The 19,587-nt window shown below is 42.6% G+C and overlaps 1 protein-coding gene across 2 annotated transcripts in view; it reads left to right on the top strand.

The window, feature by feature from the left end:
- The window catches only part of LPCAT3 (lysophosphatidylcholine acyltransferase 3), a 44,265-nt gene extending 24,745 nt beyond the window's left edge, over positions 1-19,520 (top strand). For both annotated transcript variants that reach the window (XM_079141101.1, XM_079141100.1), the window contains 12 exons: positions 12,509-12,616; positions 13,883-13,989; positions 14,558-14,651; positions 14,819-14,856; positions 15,272-15,450; positions 16,508-16,616; positions 17,384-17,470; positions 17,566-17,732; positions 18,284-18,431; positions 18,510-18,668; positions 18,761-18,889; positions 19,122-19,520. In XM_079141101.1, the coding sequence (XP_078997227.1) occupies positions 12,509-12,616; positions 13,883-13,989; positions 14,558-14,651; positions 14,819-14,856; positions 15,272-15,450; positions 16,508-16,616; positions 17,384-17,470; positions 17,566-17,732; positions 18,284-18,431; positions 18,510-18,668; positions 18,761-18,877 (1,313 nt within the window). In that variant the 3' untranslated portion in view covers positions 18,878-18,889; positions 19,122-19,520. The remainder of the gene's footprint in view (positions 1-12,508; positions 12,617-13,882; positions 13,990-14,557; positions 14,652-14,818; positions 14,857-15,271; positions 15,451-16,507; positions 16,617-17,383; positions 17,471-17,565; positions 17,733-18,283; positions 18,432-18,509; positions 18,669-18,760; positions 18,890-19,121) is intronic.
- The last annotated feature ends 67 nt before the right edge of the window (positions 19,521-19,587 follow it).

The following is a 19,587-nucleotide window of genomic DNA, read 5'->3' as shown; positions in this document are numbered from 1 at the left end:
TAATAAAGTATGCAGGATAGTACATTATGGGAGGTTCAGAGATGTATGTAGAAGGTCATTAGGAAAAGAGTTGCAAACATGAATTTTTTAATTTATTTTTTTATTTTTTGGTACTGGGGATTGAACCTGGAAGCCCTTTACTGAGCTACATTCCTAGTCCTTTCTATTTTTTATTTTGACACAGTCTCACTAATTTGCCATGACTGGCCTCAAACTTATAATCATCCTGTGTCAGCCTCCCAAGTTGCTGGGATTGATAGATGGACACCACCATGCCTGACTTGAAAATTTTAATGTAAAACAAAAATATGAGGAATGGTTTATCAAATGAGAATTTGAGGCCTACATGCCAGGTACTTAAGCCCCAAGTCCATAATACAGAGCCATGAGTTTGTTGTGGTCCACGGTATCCTTAGAGAATACTTGAACTGGGTTTTGAAGAATAGCTAGGACCTCATTTAGTAGAGAGTCCTTAGGGAAGTTACTATACACAAAGGGATTGGTGTGAGCTAAGATGTAGATATAAAATATGTAATATGTGTTTGGACAAAAATAGGCAAATGAGTTTTAACTGAAACAGAGAAATGGAAGCTTTAACTAGAAATGTAGTTTAGAAAATAGGAATTTCTAAACTAGGAATTGGGGCTCAGTGAGTAGTCTGCTGTGAGCCATTGCTGAATTCTGAGAAGTTGTTGACGGTTTACTCTGGTGTAGGATTGCAGGAATATGTGGCTGCGGGCAGAGGTCAGGGGGTCATTACAAGAGTTTCAGGATGAGGTACTTGAGACCTTAATGAAATGTAGCACAGAAAAGGGGAATGGTAATAATGATAGTGAAAGACCTAAGAAAGGAGGCATCACAGGATTTGATAACCAGGGAAAGGCAAGAGGCAAAGACAGCTTCAAGTTTTTGAATGCGGTTGTGTGACCTGGAGAATGTAACACCATTAATTTTAAAAATGCTAAAAGAAGACTGATACAAAGAAAAAGTTGTGCTTTAGTTATATAGGATTTGAGATGGTATGAAATATACTAAAAACATCCAGCAAGGAAAAAGGAAATGTGGAACTGAAATTTGAGAATTTAGGACTAGCTTGTCTTTGGTATAAAGATTATATTAAGTTACATGAGCATGGATGGTGTTTCCAAAGTTGCAGAGTCCTCCTGGAGGACACCTGTATTTAAGAGCCAGAAGAAAGCCTTCAGTGAAACAGAAAGATAAGTGGGTGCAGTCTGCACAAATTATAGTCAACCAACCCATGCCAGTCAAAGTGACTATAGAAAATAAGAGTAAATACTTAAGAACTTTCATAGCAATTTGACAGTACTGCCACATCCACACAGATGACTTCGTATTTTACAAAAGTTTTGGTCCACAATGGATGGGAAATCTAAAAACTGGTCTTTATGACTGACTGAGAAGTACTGGGTTACAGGAAAAAATCAGAAGACCCACTCCTAGGCATGTATCCAAGAGAATGCAGAAGATAGGTTCACATTAAAAACTTCTATATAGGGGCTGGGGCTGTGACTCAGTGGTAGAGCGCTTGCCTCGCACATGCAGGGCACTGGGTTCGAACCTCAGCACCACATAAAAATAAATAATGATATTGTGTCCATCTACAACTAAAAAATTTAAAAAAAAAAAAAAACTTGTACATAGCCAGGTGTGGTGATGCATGCCTGTAATAACAGTTACTCCAGAAGCTACGGCAGGAGAAGGGCAAGTTCTAGGTCAGCCTGGGAAACTTAGTGAGACCCTATTTCAAAATTTTAAAAAAATTTGGGCTGGAGCTGTTGTTCAGTGGTAGAGCACTTGCCTAGCATGTCTGAGGCACTGGGTTCAATCCTCAGCATTACATAAAATATTTTAAAAAATAATTTTTTTTTTAATTTTAAAACAGCTGAGTATGTAACTCAGTGGTAGAGAACTCCTGGGTTTCTACCCCCAGTACTGGGGGGGGGGGGGGGAGAAAAATAAAAAAAGGGAGGAAGAAAAAGAACCAGAAGGCTGTATATCTCAAACCAATAAAAAAGAAGTTCTCAAATAAAGCAGAACTGTTGAAACTAAGGAGGAAGAAAGGACTACATTATAAGAAGGAAGACAAAACCAAACCATCAGTGGTTGCCAAAGTGTTACCCATGGACTCCTAAAGATACCTGAATCATTGAGTATATGTCTTTTTTAAAAAATCTTCCAATTGAAGAAATGGGAAATATGCATAAAGCAGTTCTGCATCCTGGTGGAGAGCAGTGGCTCTCTGGAGGAAATACTTGGGCAATAACTTGAGTTATATGTTGGTTTAGCAGCTTCTTTTTCATGGGCCACCAGTTTTACTTGAAAGAGTAACTGACAAACTGGTTATTTGGCAGACAGTCTCTTGAAAATTGTCATTTCAAGGAAAACAACTGAAAATGTTTGTAGCCAATAACAAAATTCAAGCTTTCAAGTAAAAATTAGAATTTTGAAAAATGTATCCACTACTACCATGAGTTTGACAGTTTACCAGTATATGGACTTTTCTGCTTAAATTAATGGTGATATTAAGAAATGTGTTTTTTTTTTTATTTTAGTCCAGGATGTTTTATTAATGTTTCATTAGTCTGAATTTGTATGCCATATTCAGTTTACTGATGAACTGCATTCTAAAAGCTAAATGAAATATTATTTGTTTAGAAGGAAAAACATTTTTTCTCTGACAAAATAGTATAGATAATAGTGCCATGAAGCCTATTTAAGGCAGTGTGATCACTATATTCTCATTCAGTTGGACTTGAATCACATGTCCTCAATAAAGATTTCTTTTTCTTCTTTTTTTCTCCCTGTGTTGGGGATGAAACCCAGAGCATTGCACATGCTAGGCAAGTGCTACACTCCAGTCAAGATTCTTTTGTTTTTTTAGTTAAGTTTTTTTTTTTTTTTTTTTAGACTGCATTTTGATTCATTATACACAAATGGGGTACAACTTTTCATTTCTATGGTTGTATACAGTGTAGATTCACACCATTCATGTAATCATAAATATACATAGAGTAATACTGTCTGTTCCATTCTATCTTTCTGTCCCCCACCCTCTCCCACCCCATTTGAATGTGTATTTTTATACTGTATTCTAACGAAGTATATCAGTATTTGGAAGATCTGCCTAACTCAGTGAACCAGTATTTTCCAGCTGACCAATGTCTGAGGTTACAAAATCATGCCTGGGCTAAAGACCCATTCAAAGCTGAAGAGAGATCAGAGGGTTTTTATGTTTTTTATCATTTGTTGTTGTTGTTTGGGGTTTTGTTATTGTTGTTGTTGTTTTACCTATTTAATTAGAGACAGAGTATTGCTTTGTTGCCTAGTCTGGTCTCAGACTGCTGCCTCAGCCTCCAAAGTAAATAGCACTCTTAAGTTTGTACCACCATTCCAGGCACCAGTGGATATTAATATAACAGTGTGAAAAATTCCTTGATATGGTTTCACATTGCAACTAACCTTTGAGATACTACTCCTTTTTGAATTTTAGTATAGTATCAAAGGAAAATATCTACTTTTTGGTTTTGTATTATTGTTTTGGGTTTTTGTTTCTTGTTTTGTTTTTGTTTCTGGTCTTTTGTTTGTTTGTTTGTTTGTTTGTTGTACTGAGGATTGAGTCCAGGCACATTACCACTGAGCCACCCTTTTTATTTTTCATTTTGAGACTGGGTCTCTCTCTAAGTTGCTTAGGGTCTTACTAAATTGCTGAGGCTAGCCTTGAACTTTGTGATCCTTCTACCTTAGCCTTTCAGGTTGCTGGGATTATAGGTATGTGCCACTGCACTGACTCCTGCTTGCTCCATGATCATAAGAGCATAAAGTGGCCCTGAACCCAAAAAGTTTGAAAACTACTGCTCTATGCTGTGATATCACATCAGTCCTTTGTGTAGTGTCTATAAGTAGTCTTTTCTATAAAACTGATATCAACATCTGGCTCATTGAACAAACACATAGTAGTTCAGTCTAATTCCATCTTCTCCCTCATACTTGCCAAAATTATTTCCCTTCACCAGGGTTGTGTGGAACTAAATGATACTTCTCCAGAGTCCAGAAATAGCTATATAGGATGAAGGAAAAAAGAAATGTACTGTTTAACAAGTGAAGTCTTAGGAACTTTAGGATTAATTAGTATAAGTATTTCCCAATTGTTGTACAGAAAATAAAGAATTCCATTCATTTATGATCAGTCCTGGTCCCAAATGCAAACAGCACGTGAAACTATGTAAACCTTCAGTGCCTGAAGAATACAACTGAATCCATTTCTCAAGCTTGACTACAGCCTCTGGAGAGGACCACATTAAATGGGTCTCAGAAGCCTACCTTAAAGAGCACAGGATCTCAAAATAATAAATAAAAAGAGCACAGCATCTCAAATGTCCTAACGTTTGCTCTTGGAGAGCTCCCATTCTAATAGGTGATCCTCAGCTTAGGGTATTCTCTAGTTCACCATTCCATCTGCTAATGAGTTTTTAAAGACCCTCCCTCAGCAAACAGAGGGGGGAAAAAAAGAAATAAACCAGGTATGGTAGGGCACACCTATAATCCCAGCTACTTGGAAGGCTGAGGTGAAGGAACACAAATTTGAGGCCAGCCTGGGCAGTTTAGTGAGACTTTGTCTCAAAATAGAATAAAGGGCTGGGAATGTAGTTCAGTGATAGAGCACTCTGGATTCAATCCCCAATACTGCCAAATGAGATAGAGTACTGCCAGCAAGTTCTTAAAAACCTCTGGACCAGCTTTATAAACCCATTTGGTGCAATTTAAGAAAGGACAGCCACCCCCAAATGCCAAGGTGAGAATTCTATTCTCAGAAAGGGGGGGGGGGGGACTGCAGCCTTGCATTAGGGTTTCAGGAAGGTGTTGCTTCTTAATCCTGACTGCACATAGAATCACTTGTGGCACTTTTTAAAGTACAGGTCCTTTTCCACTACTCAGTCAGACTCTGATGAGTAAGTGGGTGAGTAAGGAAGCACATTGGTGGCTTTTTTATGATTCTATAGGCAACTATAGCCACTATATAAAGCACTGGTTCCCACAAAAATGCATTAAGACTCAGAAACAGCTTGTAGGACACCACCCTCCCTAAAAACAGCATGTCAGTCATCCCCAGGTGGCCAGGCTACAAAGCCTGCTGAGTGGGGTGGCAGCCAAGAGCAAGGTTTGGTGTTTATAAACTCAAGGGGCCCAGGTTGTCCCAGCAACTCACCCCAGCATGATTCCTTCCCTTTCCCTTTGCAGCTTCCTTCCAGGCTTTGTCCTTCATCTGTTAGGGTCTTAATCTTGGTAACGTGGCCTACTGCATTTATTATATTTTCCTCCCAGTTCATCCATCTTCTTATCATGTGTTTGCTGTGTATTATCATGTATTTGTAAAGTATTATGGTGTGCCATAATACTTTACTTCTATGGGTCAGAACAAACAGGATCCTTTTTTTTTTTTTGGTGATTGAATTCAGGGGTGCTTAATCACTGAGCCACATCCCCAACTCTTTTTATTTTTATTTTGAGACAGTGAGACAGGGTTCTTGCCAAGTTGCTGAGGCTATCTTTGAACTTCCACTCCTCTTGCCTCAGCCTTTTGAGTTGCTGAGATTATAGGCATGCACCAACACACCTGGCCAAACAAGACATTTGAGTGGCCAGAACTGATGTTACCAGGCCCATATATTAAGTCTACCGGGAAAGCACTTAAAGCCCTGGCTCTTGCATCTTTTTTTTCACTCCTCTAAAACAAAGTTAATGTTTCTAAGGCCTGCAGTAAGTTAGAAACGGGAAAAGGAACTGGCACACACCTATAATCCCAGGAGTTCAGGAGGCTAAGCCAGGAGGACTACAAGTTCAAAGCCACCCTCAGAAATCTAATGAGACCCTAAGCAACTTAGTGAGACCCTGTCACAGTAAAATATAAAAAAGGGCTGGGGATGTAGCTCAGTGATTAAGCACCCCTAGGTTTAATTTCCCAGTACCATAAAAAAGGGAAAAGGAGGGGCCGAGGAAGTAGCTCAGTGGTAGAGGCACTTACCTAACATGCAAGGCCCTGGGTTCAATTCCCAGGACAAAAAAAAAAAAAAGAAAGGGAACTATTCTTGGCAGACCCACTGAAAGCTCAAGAAGTGACTTATTGATCCCAGAATAGCAAGGAAAGGGACAGAAAAACTTTAAGAAATGAATGCAAGAACTCAGAATTCAGGATGGTATAGGCCCTATAGAATTGGAGCAAAGAAATGCTCACAACCTCAAAGGTTAGAAGCCATGGTGACACTACTTTGGAATAGAAATGATCCAGATCGCAAAGAAAATGTTAAATCATATTCAGCTCAAGGGAACAGAGTAGCATCATTCTTTTTTTTAGTTTTTAAGCATTCCATTTAGTTAAAAGATTTTAGTGGTCAAGCATGATGTGTACACCTGTGATCCCAACTACTAAGGAGACTGAGGCCAGAAAATCAAAAATTTGAGGCCTAGCCAGACACAGTGGTGCATGCCTATAATTCCAGTGGCTTGAAAGGCTAAGGCAAGAGGATCTCAAGTTCATAGCCAGCCTCAGCAATGGCAAGGTGCTAAGCAACTCAGTGAGACCCTGTCTCTAAATAAAATACAAAATAGGGCTGGGAATGTGGCTCAGTGGTTGAGTGTCCCTGAGTTCAACCCCCAGTACCCCCCCTCAAAAAAAAAATATTCGAGGCTAGCCTGGGCAACCTAGTGAGATCATGTCTCAAAGTAATATTAAAAAAGGACGGGGGATATAGCTTATGTAGCTGAGAGGTGGAATATTCCTGAGTTCAATCCCTAGTACACATATTAAAAAAGTTTTAGTGCTTAAAGAGATAAACATTTTAGCTACCCATAACTTATGAGTGCTCTAGACAATTAGGATTTCCCCTTTTACTTTGTTTTTATTCATTTATACCACTATTGCCAAAAAAAAGATTTAAGGCATTGCATCTATTCTGTATACCTTCTAGTACCTGACACTAGTTCTTAGCATTGCTTCCTATTAATATGATGTTCTCTCCCTGCCAAATTCCTGCTCACATGACGTGAGACTTGATCCTGTTTCTGTGCTTGATCATCTGACTGTGAAAGGGTTATTGATATCTCTCTCTCCCTTGAGCTAGTAATAACATATCACATCATCTCAGCCAACTGGAAAGTAAAACATTACATGCTACCCCTCCTCCATTATATGCTCCATAAACAGAATACCTGGCATATAGTAATCATTTAATAAGCATTTATTGAATGAATAAATGAGCCAGTAATCCTTAGGATGTTTATAGAATTATCTACAGGTGACCCTTAATAAAAAAAAGTTAAAATTTATCAAACTTACATACACACACACACTGTACATGGCACCATCAGTTCAGAGAAATGTAAAACAAATGTAAAGTTGCAACGTGAAATCATAACTGCATAGAGTGAACTGTAGTATAAGAATGAGGAAAGTGGGCTGGGGAGATAGTTGGTAGAGTGCTTGCCTCGCAAGCACAAGGCCCTGGGTTTGATCCCCAGCACCACAAAAAAAAAAAAAAAAAAAAAAAAAAAAAAAAAAAATGAGAATGAGGAAAGGTTGCTCAGTGAATACTGAGTTATAGTTAGGAGTAAGAAATTCTGGTGTGCTTTGCACAGCAGGATTACTATAGATAATGATAGCGTATTGTACATATTAAAAAGCTAAAAAAAAGTGCTGGCTACATTGCTTAGCATGCCAAAGGTCCTAGGTTTGATTCACAGGCCCATTTTTAAAAAGGTTAGAAGAAAGGGTTTGAATATTTTTAATATAAATGAATAATAAATGGGAAAAATAAATAGTGTTTGAGGAGACAGATAGGTTTACCCTGACTTAAACATCATTAAAATATGTATTTGGGATGGAGTTGTGGCTCAGTGGTAGAGCGCTTGCCTGGCATGTGTGAAGCCTTGGGTTCAATCCTCAGCTAGCTATCTCTCCCGCCCCATCCCTATATATATATGTATATAAAATAAAAGATCCATTAACAACTAAAAAATATTTTTAAAAAACAGTGTATTTGTGTATCAGAACATCACACTATACCCCACAGCTATGTGCAATTACTGTGTTATCGTGTGTAAGTTTAAAAAATTAAATATGGCATTTTAGCTCAGAGCTCTTGCCTAGCATATACAAGGTCCTCAGTTCTATCCCAGCACTACATAAAATAACAAATTTAAATTTTTAAAAACTAGCTGTAATACATACTGTACTGCTATAATAATTTCATAGCCACATGGTGTTGCTATTGCAATGAGCTCAAGTGTTGCAAGTATCCATTTAAAACACCTTGTGGGGAGATCCATGCCTGTAATCCCAGCTGTTCAGGAGGCTGAAGAAGGAGGGTTACAAGTTCAAGGTCAGCCTAGGCAATTTAGGGAGACCTTGTCTCTAAATAAAAATGTAAAATAAAAAAAGCTGGGGTATATTCAGTGGTAGAGTACATCTGGGTTCCATCCCCAATACTGCAAAAAACAAAAATACGTTATACATATAACATACAAAATATGCATTAATTGAGTATTGATGTTACTGAAAAGGTTTTCAGGCAACAGCAGGCTAATAGCAATTAAATTTTGAGGAGAGTCAAAAATATGCAGGCACTGGGGATGTGGCCTAGTATCTTAACATGCTCAAGGCACCCAGCACTGGAAGGAAAAAAGGTTTATGCAGATTTTCTACTAGGGGGTGGGTGTTGATGCCCTCAATCCCCACAATGTTCAAGGGTTGACTATATTTGCATGAAGCATAAACTTGATAAAGACCCTAGCCTGTTATGGGAACAGCAGAGAACACCAGTAAATTCTGGCACCAAGAAGATCGAATGGTTAATATATTGTTATGTGAAAAAAATATGATACATAAGTGTACAGAGTGATCATAAGTTTAAAAAAAAAAGCTTAGGGGAAAAAGACTAGAAGAACATAAGCCATCATACAACATGATTATCCATTTACTTACCCATTTACAGATAAATGAGCACTTTCTTTCTGTATGACACTTCTAAGCATTGCAGAGTTAACCAAACTCAAAACAAACTGTATTGCCAATGATAAACAAACTGCAATTTATAATTTAAAAGCAAGAATTGCAGTAATTGTGAACCATGACCAACTCAAGAATACTAATTATGCAGTGACAGGAAAGATAAGGTGTCCTTCCAGAAAACAGCAAGGAGATTCTGGTTCTTCACATATCACTAGAGCAGTAGGAATGTTGGCAAGCATGTCAGCCAGACTTTTTCGCAGAACACTGAAGGTGAGTCTGCAGTAAAACCATAGGATATACTTAATTTTAGTCAAGAATCCCAAATGTATTGATCCTTTTTAATTTGGTAAGCAACCCTTGGTCCTGTATGATCAGTGCATGGCCCATCAGGAGATCCCCTATAATTCACACATGGCCCTTGGACTGTACTATGAACCACAGCTTTCAAAGACATTTTTCCAGTACACCTAAGCAGAGTTATAACTTGGTTGGTGCCCAGATTGCAGAATGTGAGGAGCATCTGTCTACAAGTATCCTGTAACTGGTATCCCAGATTGTAGCCCAGTGTAAATTTATGTTTATCCTCTTGATAATCTGATAACATTATGCTAACAGGACAGATCACAAAGTGTAAAATAATGTTTGTAGGCATAGGTGAGCATTGATTCCTTGTATTTTTTTTGAGCTGGGGGGTAGGGATTGAATCCAGAGGTGCTTTACCAGTGAGCTATATCCCCAGACTTTTTTTTTTTTTTTTTTTTTTTTTTTTTTTTTTTTTTGAGACAGTCTTGCTGAGTTGCTGAGGGTCTTGCTATGTTGCTAAAGCTGACCTCAAACTGTGATCCTCCTGCCTCAGCCTCTGGAGTTGCTGGGATTACAGGCATGCACCACCACGCCTGGCCTTTATATCATTTTTAAAAATTGAAAAAAGAGCCAGGTGCAGTGGCACACACCTATAATCTCAGCTACTTGGGAGGCTGAGGCAAAAGGACCCCAAGTTTAAGGCCATCTTGGACAATTTAGTGAGAATTTAGTATCAATTTTTTTTTTTTTTTTTTTTTTTTTTTTTTTGTGCTGGCGATTAGAACCCAGGGCCTTGTGTATTTGAGGCAGACACTCTACCAAATGAGCTCTATCCCCAGCTCTCAAAATAAAATTTTAAAACTCTGGGGATTGGGACTCTGCCGAGGTTAATCCCCAGACTTCTTGCTAATAGCAGAAGAGACCTGGGGGGTGGGGGCGGGCTGCAACTGCTGCAGGTGAAATCTCTGCCAGCTTCTCATAGCTCTGGAATCCTGCCCCGAAAACCTGAGGTCCCAGGCACTCAGGGAAAATCAAGAGATACAAGCACAGAGTCTATGACCTCCCCACATCTAGGATAGTTTACAAACTGCCACCAGCCAAAAGAGGCACAACCCAACTCCATGGAGCCCTGGATGGAGCTCCTCAGTCCATTTAAGGATATGGCTGGCACAGAGATGAGTCAGTCTGACATGGGGTGGACTGGTGGGGATTCTGAGGTGTCATCAAGTCCCTGCAGCCAGCACAGTTCCCCTAATAAAGGACTCAGGGGGGCATCAGAGGGATCCCCCAAGTACACCAGAGGCCCCTCATCCCTGAATCCTGTTTCTGGTGAGGGTCCACCTGGCTCTGAACCTCCTAGGAGACAGCCACCTGACTCCCATGATGGGGACAGAAAGGAGCTGCCCCCAGAGCAGACTCTGCCATGTGACCCCATAGGCACAAAACAATTGCAGCATATGGACTGAGGGCCTCAGCCTGGCCCCCAGCCATCCCATCAACCTGGTCCTTCAATCTAGTGACAAGGACACAGACCTGCACATAGTAGTGGGAGACAGTTTAAAAGCAGAGAAGGAAACAATGACATTAGTCACTGAGGCCATTCCAATATCCCAAGACTGGGAGCTACTCCCCAGTACTTCTGCCTCAGCTGAGCCACAATCCCAGAGCCTGGGTTCTGAGCACTGTTGACATTCTCAGGCTAGCACCTGTATCCTCAGGTCTTCTATGACAGCTTTGTACCTCTCAATTCCCTGATCTCTGGGGTAGCCATGGACTCTCAGTTAACATCTCAACAATGGAGGCTTCCACCATGGGTCAACAGCCCCTGTACCTAACTTCTGGGGTAGCACTCAAGGGCCAGTTTTCCTGATTTCTCAGCACTGCAAGTGAAAGAACTGGGGAAGCTGATGGCAGAGTTCTCTACCCTCTACCTTCCTTCCTATACTCTCCAGCTTTCTGCCCCAGCTCTTTGCCTGACCCACCTTTGCTTCAGGTATGCCAGGATGTGCCATCTGCTTTGGATTGCAGTCTTCTCCTCTGAAGCCTGGTGGCCAAAGCGGCTTCCTCAGGGGCCCCTGCATTACAGATGCTTCTACGATTGTATATTCACAGCTGCCTATGGTGAATTTTGGCTCCCTGCCACCAGCACTAGCTCCTACCCTATCTCCAGTCCCTTTCCCTGTTACCTGTGGGCCCTGATCTGCAGTCTCCCAGCCTGGCTGTGCAGCCTCCACCTGCTCCTGCTGCCTTCACCTGCATGACCCTTCCTCCCAAGCTGGGGTGAGCAGAGCTGTACCTAGAAGAACTAAAAACCTTTCCAGGATTATCAAAAGCTGAGCAGCAGCCTTGGAGGACCTGGGTTGTCTTATATTCCCTCATGAGGGAATTATCTGGTCTCAATTCCCATCTTAAGGCCCCCCTACTTCCACCCGTAGTCAAGTGTTCCACACCTAGCACTTCAACCTTTATCCTCAGGCCTCCATACCCTGCACTGCTTGCCAAAACCTTGGGATCGAACAGGGCCTCCTTCATTAGAAGAGCCTTCCAGAAGGGCAAAAGAGCCTCCATCCAAAGGGACAAGTATCCTGAATTGCCTCCACCCTGCTGAGGGAGTTCCCCTTACCCCCACCCGACTACCTGGGGCTTGTAATAGATTATAAATACACAAGGGGTAAAGGGTGGGTGGGGAGGGATTGCGGGGCCGAAGCCTCACTTTCCCTTCTCCCCCTTCTCCTGGTCCCCTATTCCTCATGCTGTTTAAAAAGAATAATAAAAGAATTAAAAGATAGATAAAAATAAAAACACTGGGGCTATAGCTCAGCACTTGCTTGTCAAATGAAAGGCTCTAAGGTTTGATCCCAGCACCAAAGGGAAAAAAAGATTTTTTTCAATGAAGAGAAAATTCCCAGCAATAGCTAATAGGTTATAAATAAAACCTAGTCCTAGGATCCAAAACTATATTACCTCAATAAAAGATCAGTATGTTTACTTCTCAATTTTATTTACAAAACAACTTTTGAATCATGAGGGTACTGTTATCCTCCTCTCTGTTGACATCCATATAATACATGTGGGGTTTTGTTTTTGTCCTTGTTTTCTCTGTTCTGGTCTGAGCTTCAAGCCACATAAACTTCCATGGCACCAAACATGAGTAACCTTGTTATCTTTCTCCCCGTCTAGGGTACCCCTTGGCTTTGTTTTATCGGCATTACCTTTTCTACAAGGACAGCTACCTCATTCATCTCTTCCATGCCTTCACTGGCCTCTCAATTGCTTATTTTAACTTTGGTAAGTAAACCAAGTTAGCAGCGACCCCATGATTAGAAGGATGCTGGGAAGGAACAGACTTGAACAAAACTTCCTTAAAGAATTTTCTCTCAGGCTGGGGATATAGCTCAGTTGGTAGAGTACTTGCCTTGCAAGCACAAGGCCCTGGGTTCAATTCCCAGCACCACAAAAAAAAAAAAAGAATTTTTTCTCTCTCTCTTTTTATTGGGTATGGGGGATTGAATCCAGGGTGCTCAACCACTGAGCCACATTCCCCAGTCCTTTTTTGTATTTTATTTAGAGACAGAGTCTCACTGAGTTGCTAAATGCCTCCCTAAGTTGCTTAGGCTGACTTTGAACTCTCGATCCTCCTGCCTCAGCCTCCCGAGTTGCTGGGATTACAGGTGTGTGCCCGGCTCCTTGAGGAATTTAGTGGCTTGGAAAGTTTTAATTAATGCTCTGCTTGCAAAGAGAGGGTTATATGGACAGAGTTCAGCTTAACTTTTCCTTTTTCCCCCTTTTATGTACATTCCTCTGTCAGATAAAAACATTTTGAAAAATGTTAAACAATTAAAAATTATACATGTATCAAAATGTCACATAGTACCCCAGAAGCATGTAAAATATTTACATGTTTCTGTATCAATTAAAAAAAAAATTCAAAGCCAGGTTTGGTGGCACACACCTGTAATCCCAGCAACTTGGGAGGCTGAGGCAGGAGGATCACAAGTTCAAGGCCAGCCTCAGCAATTTAACAAGTCTATAAGCAACTTAGTGAGACCTCCCATCTCAAAATAAAAAAATTAAAAGGGCCAGGGATGTCGCTTAGTGGTAGAACACCCCTGGGTTCAATCCCTTGTACCACAAAAAATATATAAATTTAGGGCTGGAAATGTACCTCAGCAGTAGAGCACTTGCCTAGCATACATAAGTTCCTGGTTCATTCTGTAGCACTATGAAAATAAATTTTAAATAATAAATACAAGCAAGCTTGCCAGACCCCTTCAACAGCAAAGGATCTGTTTCTCTGCTGTGGCTGTAACTGAATGGCAGATCCAAGCAGTCCCCACTCAAGATGATCCCTCAATTCAAACATACAGAAATACCATAAACACCCTGATAATCTCAATGTTTATACAACTAATTTGCATCCCTTCCACAGGTTCTTTAAAAAAGAAAAAAATACTGATACCAAAGTGTTGTCTTTATATGTCCTTTTTGTGGTTGAAAGTCCTCGGAATAGTGTGAGTATAAAGACCAAGCTAAAATTCTGCTCTCTGCATCCAGGATACCAGTTCTACCACTCCTTGCTATGTGTTATACTTCAGTTCCTCATCCTTCGACTGATGGGCCGCACCATGACTGCCGTCCTCACTACCTTTTGCTTACAAATGGTAAACACCTTTCTCTTAGCATCTCAGGTCACAGCTGAGGCAGGAGAGAGGCAGGGGACTATGGCATAGAAAAGCAGTGTGGACTAGGAGATCTCATTTCCAACCCCTCCTTCCAACACTTAGCAGTATGACTTTTGGTAGGTCACTTCTTAATGGGTCCAGGTGTTTCATATGCAGATTGTAATAGTAACTCCCTCCATGACTCAAGGAAGGTGCACTAGGTAATCCTTTGCATAGGACTATGCAACTAAGGTTCACTAGTTTTCATCGGGATTTGCTTAGCAATCCATGAGGGAAGTTATCTAAAGGCAAGGAAGAAAACCAATTTAGAATGAGATAAAGAAGCTAAGCATCTCAGTTCTTATCTCAGTTTAGCCCTTATTTTGCTAAGAATTCTTGAGCAACTCTCTTCCTTTATAGGCTCAGGTGTCTCCATTTGTAGGAACTCCTTAAAGCTTTTAATGATGGGACCAGGAGAAAGGAAAAATGAAAGAAAACAAAGGATTCCAGAACGAGGAGAAAGTGAAGGAAGACATAGTAGTGATGGTGGAATGTTTGTCTCTTCTAGGCCTACCTTCTTGCTGGATATTATTTCACAGCCACTGGCAACTACGATATCAAGTGGACAATGCCACATTGTGTCTTGACTTTAAAGCTGATTGGTGAGTGGTTGAACACTGCCTTCCTCCTTCCAGCTGGGCCCCACTCCCATCAGACCAAAACCTTACTGGTACTTTCCCATTACACTCCTGGCTGCACTCAGTCCACAGGCCACATCCTCACAATGTCCTCTCCCTCTACTCTACCTACCCCTTCTCTCTCTGCTCAGGTTTGGCTGTTGACTACTTTGACGGAGGGAGAAATCAGGTAAGTGCCAGTTCCTCTGCAGAGAGGTTAAGGATTTAACCAGAGGGAAGGAAGAAGGCTATTTTACCAAAAGACTGGACCCAGATACCAGGGGCAGAGCCTCTTTCTCATTCCCGAGCCTGTGTGATATTCATTTCAGATAGCTCTGAGCAAGGATCAACAACTCTAACTTGCTCAGGATCCAGCTCCTGCACAAAGTCCAGAGACCAATGCCAACAAGGCAGTAACAGCCAACAGTTGCTGAGCTACCCCACACATAATTCATTTCCACTTGAAGCAGCTCTTTTCCATCCCCAAAGGAAAAGGCAAGCTGAAGAACCCCAGACAGTGGGGCACCGGGGTGGGGGACACTCAAACTGGCTCATGGGGGGAGATTCGAGGCTATCCTGAACCATGCATTCTCTTCTCGGCATAGAATTCCTTGTCCTCTGAACAACAGAAATATGCCATACGGGGTGTCCCTTCCCTGCTGGAAGTTGCTGGTTTCTCCTACTTCTATGGGGCCTTCTTGGTAGGGCCCCAGTTCTCAATGAACCACTACATGAAGCTGGTGCAGGGGCAGCTGACTGACATACCAGGGAAGATGCCGAACAGGTAACTGCCTCTCCTGGTCAAGACTTCTGTATAGGTGTCTCACTGGACAGTGACTTTTTTTTTTTTTTTTTTTTTTTTTTTTTCCCTCTCCTGGTACCAAGGATTAAACCCAGGGGCACTTAACCACCAAGCCACATCCCCAGCCCTTTTTTGTACTTTTTATAGAGACAGGGTCTCGCTGAGTTGCTTAGAGCCTTGCTAAGTTGCTAAGGCTGGGTTTGAACTTGAGACCCTCCTGCCTCAGCCTCCTGAGTCACTGTGATTTTAGGTGTGTGCCACCACGCCCGGCTCTGACACTCACTTCTGAAATGACTTTCCTGAAGGCCAGTCCCAGCTGCATTCTCCAGCCAGGTCCTAGCACACCGATGTATGTCACACAGACCTAGACTTTCAACCAGGCACTCTGCCTGCTCGTTGTCCTAGTAGACACTTCTCCACCCAGGTTACCTCTAGCTGTCCGTGCTGCACTTGTAATACAAACATAAACATTCATTTTTATGCCACAGGATTTTGCCTGAACCAGTCACATCCCTGCCTTAAAGTCTGTTTTCTCATTTAAAGAGGAAAAAACAAAGAGATTGTTAAATATATAAAAGTATATATGAAGATATATCAGAAGAAAATGTAAAAGTCACCAGAATTCCTTTACTGAGAACTTGTCTAACATGAATTTCAGCATCAGTTCCACCAAGATAGGAAGGAGCAAATTGGAATTTGATGGTGGTGGTTATTATTACCTACATGGGATTGTCAGTTCCAATGTAGATTGAGAACCGTGGTGAGAACCTGAGCTCAGTAGCATCGCCAAGGGGGCCTCACCCACACTTCTCTCCTCTGCCCTTTTCATCCTGTAACTTGCAGGTTTGTGGGTACTATTCCTCATAACCAACCACTCAGGGGAGATCTCTTTCCTGGAAACAGTACCAGCTTTGGGCAAGAGTGGTCCTCATGCCATTCCAAGCAGTAGCCATTCCCTGAAACACTTCTCTGAGTAAATGAGGGTCAGAGGGTGAAGGGCTAGACTCTGCCCTCTGTGACCCAGCTCATTCCTTTCCAGCACCATACCTGCTCTCAAGCGCCTGAGTCTTGGTCTTATCTACCTGGTGGGCTACACCCTGCTCAGCCCCCACATCACAGAAGACTATCTCCTCACTGAAGACTATGAAGTGAGTGGTTGCTAACAGCAGCACTGCCACTGCCTCATAGAAAAGTGGATAGGCAAGGACCCCTGTAGATAGAAAAGAAGTAGGCAATGCCATCTACAAATGCATGTTGGTTTTGCTCTAGATCTGTGAGAGTTGGTGTCAGTGCCAGCCGGGCCAGGACATGTTCATCAGCCTGCACTGAATGACCTTCGTGGGCACAGGGCTGTGCCAGGTGCACTTTAGCACCCTTTTCCTCCCCCTAAAGCAGCTTTTAGCTTGCTTTATTATGTCCAAGTTCCTCCCTGGAGCGCAGCAGCTGCTGATCCTCCAGCCTGTTTTCTTCTCTTGACTGACAGACTTGGGGACTTCTAGGGAATTCAGAAACCAAGGGAGAGGGAAATGCTGGCTTTGTTCCTGCCCAGCTGAAAGGCTTGCAGCAGTTTCGTATCCATTCTGGGTAGGTTTCTCCTTAAACTAACATGAAATGTGAAAATGTAAGGTCCCCCAGTACTTACTGTTCCTGACATTACCTTGTGAAGACAGCCAGCCAGTAGAAGAGTTAGGACAGAGCTGTTTCTGGGACTCTTCAGGGAAAATGAGAGAGATGTTCGCTGGGCTCCCCTGCCTACTTCCCTTAGCCTTAAAGGCACTTAGGCCAGATTGTCAGGGCCTAACTGACAGCAGGATTTTATAAGAATGAGAAAACCAGACACAGATTGGAAGAGGAAGGGCACTAAGGGGAACATGCCTGTGTGCTATCTCTAACACACGTGTTCTCTTCCCTCAAGAACCGCCCTTTCTGGTTCCGCTGCATGTACATGTTGATCTGGGGCAAGTTTGTGCTATACAAATACGTCACCTGTTGGCTGGTCACAGTAAGTAGGAAAGATGAGACAAGGTCATATTTAGACAAGCTGTGGGGGTTGGTTGGGCAGGAGTGGCGAGAACCCTGAGCTGTGCCTCCCCTCAGGAAGGAGTATGCATTTTGACGGGTCTGGGCTTCAATGGCTTTGAAGAAAATGGAAAAGCAAAGTGGGATGCCTGTGCTAACATGAAGGTGTGGCTCTTCGAGACAAATCCCCGCTTCAATGGCACCATTGCCTCTTTCAACATCAACACCAATGCCTGGGTAGCCCGGTAAGCAGTTGGGAGAAGAGGCTTGGACCTGAGCTCCTTCCTTCTGATGCTTTCCCACATTGGAAGGTGGGGGATGTATTATGCCACCTCTGACCCTCTTTCCCACTTGAATAGAATCTCCATTCATTCTTACATATCCATTATCCCTACTCACATCCCTCCAAAACATTCCATAAAAGGGCCTCAAGCCCCGGCTTAATCCCAGTTCTGCCACTATATTTGTTATCCTTTGCCCTATTTGTATCTTCATTTGTCCCCACTAGAGTGTAGCAGCTTGAGACTGATCTCTTTTCCCACTGCCCTTTCAGCGTCAAGCACCGAGTAGGCACTCAGTTGTTAACCTGGAGTCTTGTTTTCTGACTCTCAATGGCCATCACCTTCCATCTCTAAAGATACCCAGTTACCACTGCCTTCTGTACCCCAACTCCCCCATGGCCACAAGTGGGAGTCAGCTGCCACTCTACTTGTCAGGGCACCAGGAGCCCAGACGCAGGATAGTAGGAATGTGAGTAGTCGGTGTAAGGCTTATCCTTGCCCACCCTTTTCTCTAGTTACTTCTTCAAACGACTCAAGTTCCTTGGAAATAAAGAACTGTCCCAGGGTCTCTCGTTGCTGTTCTTGGCCCTCTGGCATGGCCTACACTCAGGATACCTGGTCTGCTTCCAGATGGAATTCCTCATTGTTATTGTGGAAAAGAAGGTAGGCCTCAAGGTTGCTAAGTAAAAAGGGGAGTCAGAAGGGATGAAGACACTGATAACTACTCTCCTTCCTTCCCAGGCTGCCAACCTAATTCGAGAGAGCCCAGCCCTGAGCAACCTGGCCTCCGTTACTGTCCTGCAGCCCTTCTTCTACTTGGTGCAACAGACCATCCATTGGCTTTTCATGGGTTACTCAATGACTGCCTTCTGCCTCTTCACGTGGGACAAGTGGTTTAAGGTTAGTGAAGGCCCTCCTGAAAGGTTGCCAAGAGACTCACTGAAACATCTCAAACCTCAAGACACCCCATGCTTCTCTCTCTCTTCCCACAGGTATATAAATCTGTCTATTTTCTTGGTCATGTCTTCTTCCTGAGCCTACTATTCATATTGCCTTATATTCACAAATCAATGGTGCCAAGGAAAGAGAAGTTAAAGAAAATGGAATAATCTATTTCCCTGGTAAGTAAATATTCTACACCTAACGTTAAACTGCCAGGTTTTAGACTGGAGCCACAGACTAGGGGAAAAGCCGGTATTGGAAATTTGGGGTGGATTTCAAGGTAGCCTGGCTGCTGGGGGACACAGTATGGGGCACTGATAGTCTTAACTAAGGAATGCTAGGAGGAAGCTCCAGGACCAGGACCTGGAGGTGCCACTCTGACCAGCCTTCCAATCACATCTTTCCTTGCAGGTGGCCTAGAGCAGGACTGGTGCAGAAACTACTTGTCTCCTTTTTCACAGCACTCCCTCGCCCAAGAGCTCAGAGAACAGAAAAGCCAGGGAGCTGGAAGCGTGCCACTCCTAGCTGTGCCTCTGCTGCCCGCCAAGTCTTCACTGGGCCAAAGGGGAAGTTCTTGTGGGAGGAGCACAGGGGCCGCAACCCCCTCAGACTCCCCCATGCACGTTGCCTTATCTCTCCTCTCTAGCCAGGAATCTGTTGTGTTCTCTGCCAATTTACTATGATTGTATATGTGCCGATACCACCCACCCCCCCTATGGGGGGGAGGGAGGGCACAAGGCCCCACCTGCTCCACTTTTTCTATCTTGGAACTGTACCAGATAAAATCACTTCTGTTTGTTCAGTTTTTCACTGCTAGCGTCCCTGACTACTTTCTTTCAAACACACAATTATCTGTACTTGCCATGGCTGGAGTCAT

This window comes from Sciurus vulgaris (genome assembly GCF_902686455.1).
Source record: "Sciurus vulgaris genome assembly, chromosome: 5".
NCBI classification, from domain to species: domain Eukaryota; kingdom Metazoa; phylum Chordata; class Mammalia; order Rodentia; family Sciuridae; genus Sciurus; species Sciurus vulgaris.
Note: the sequence above shows the minus strand (reverse complement) of the source record. Positions and strands in the feature narration are given on the sequence as shown.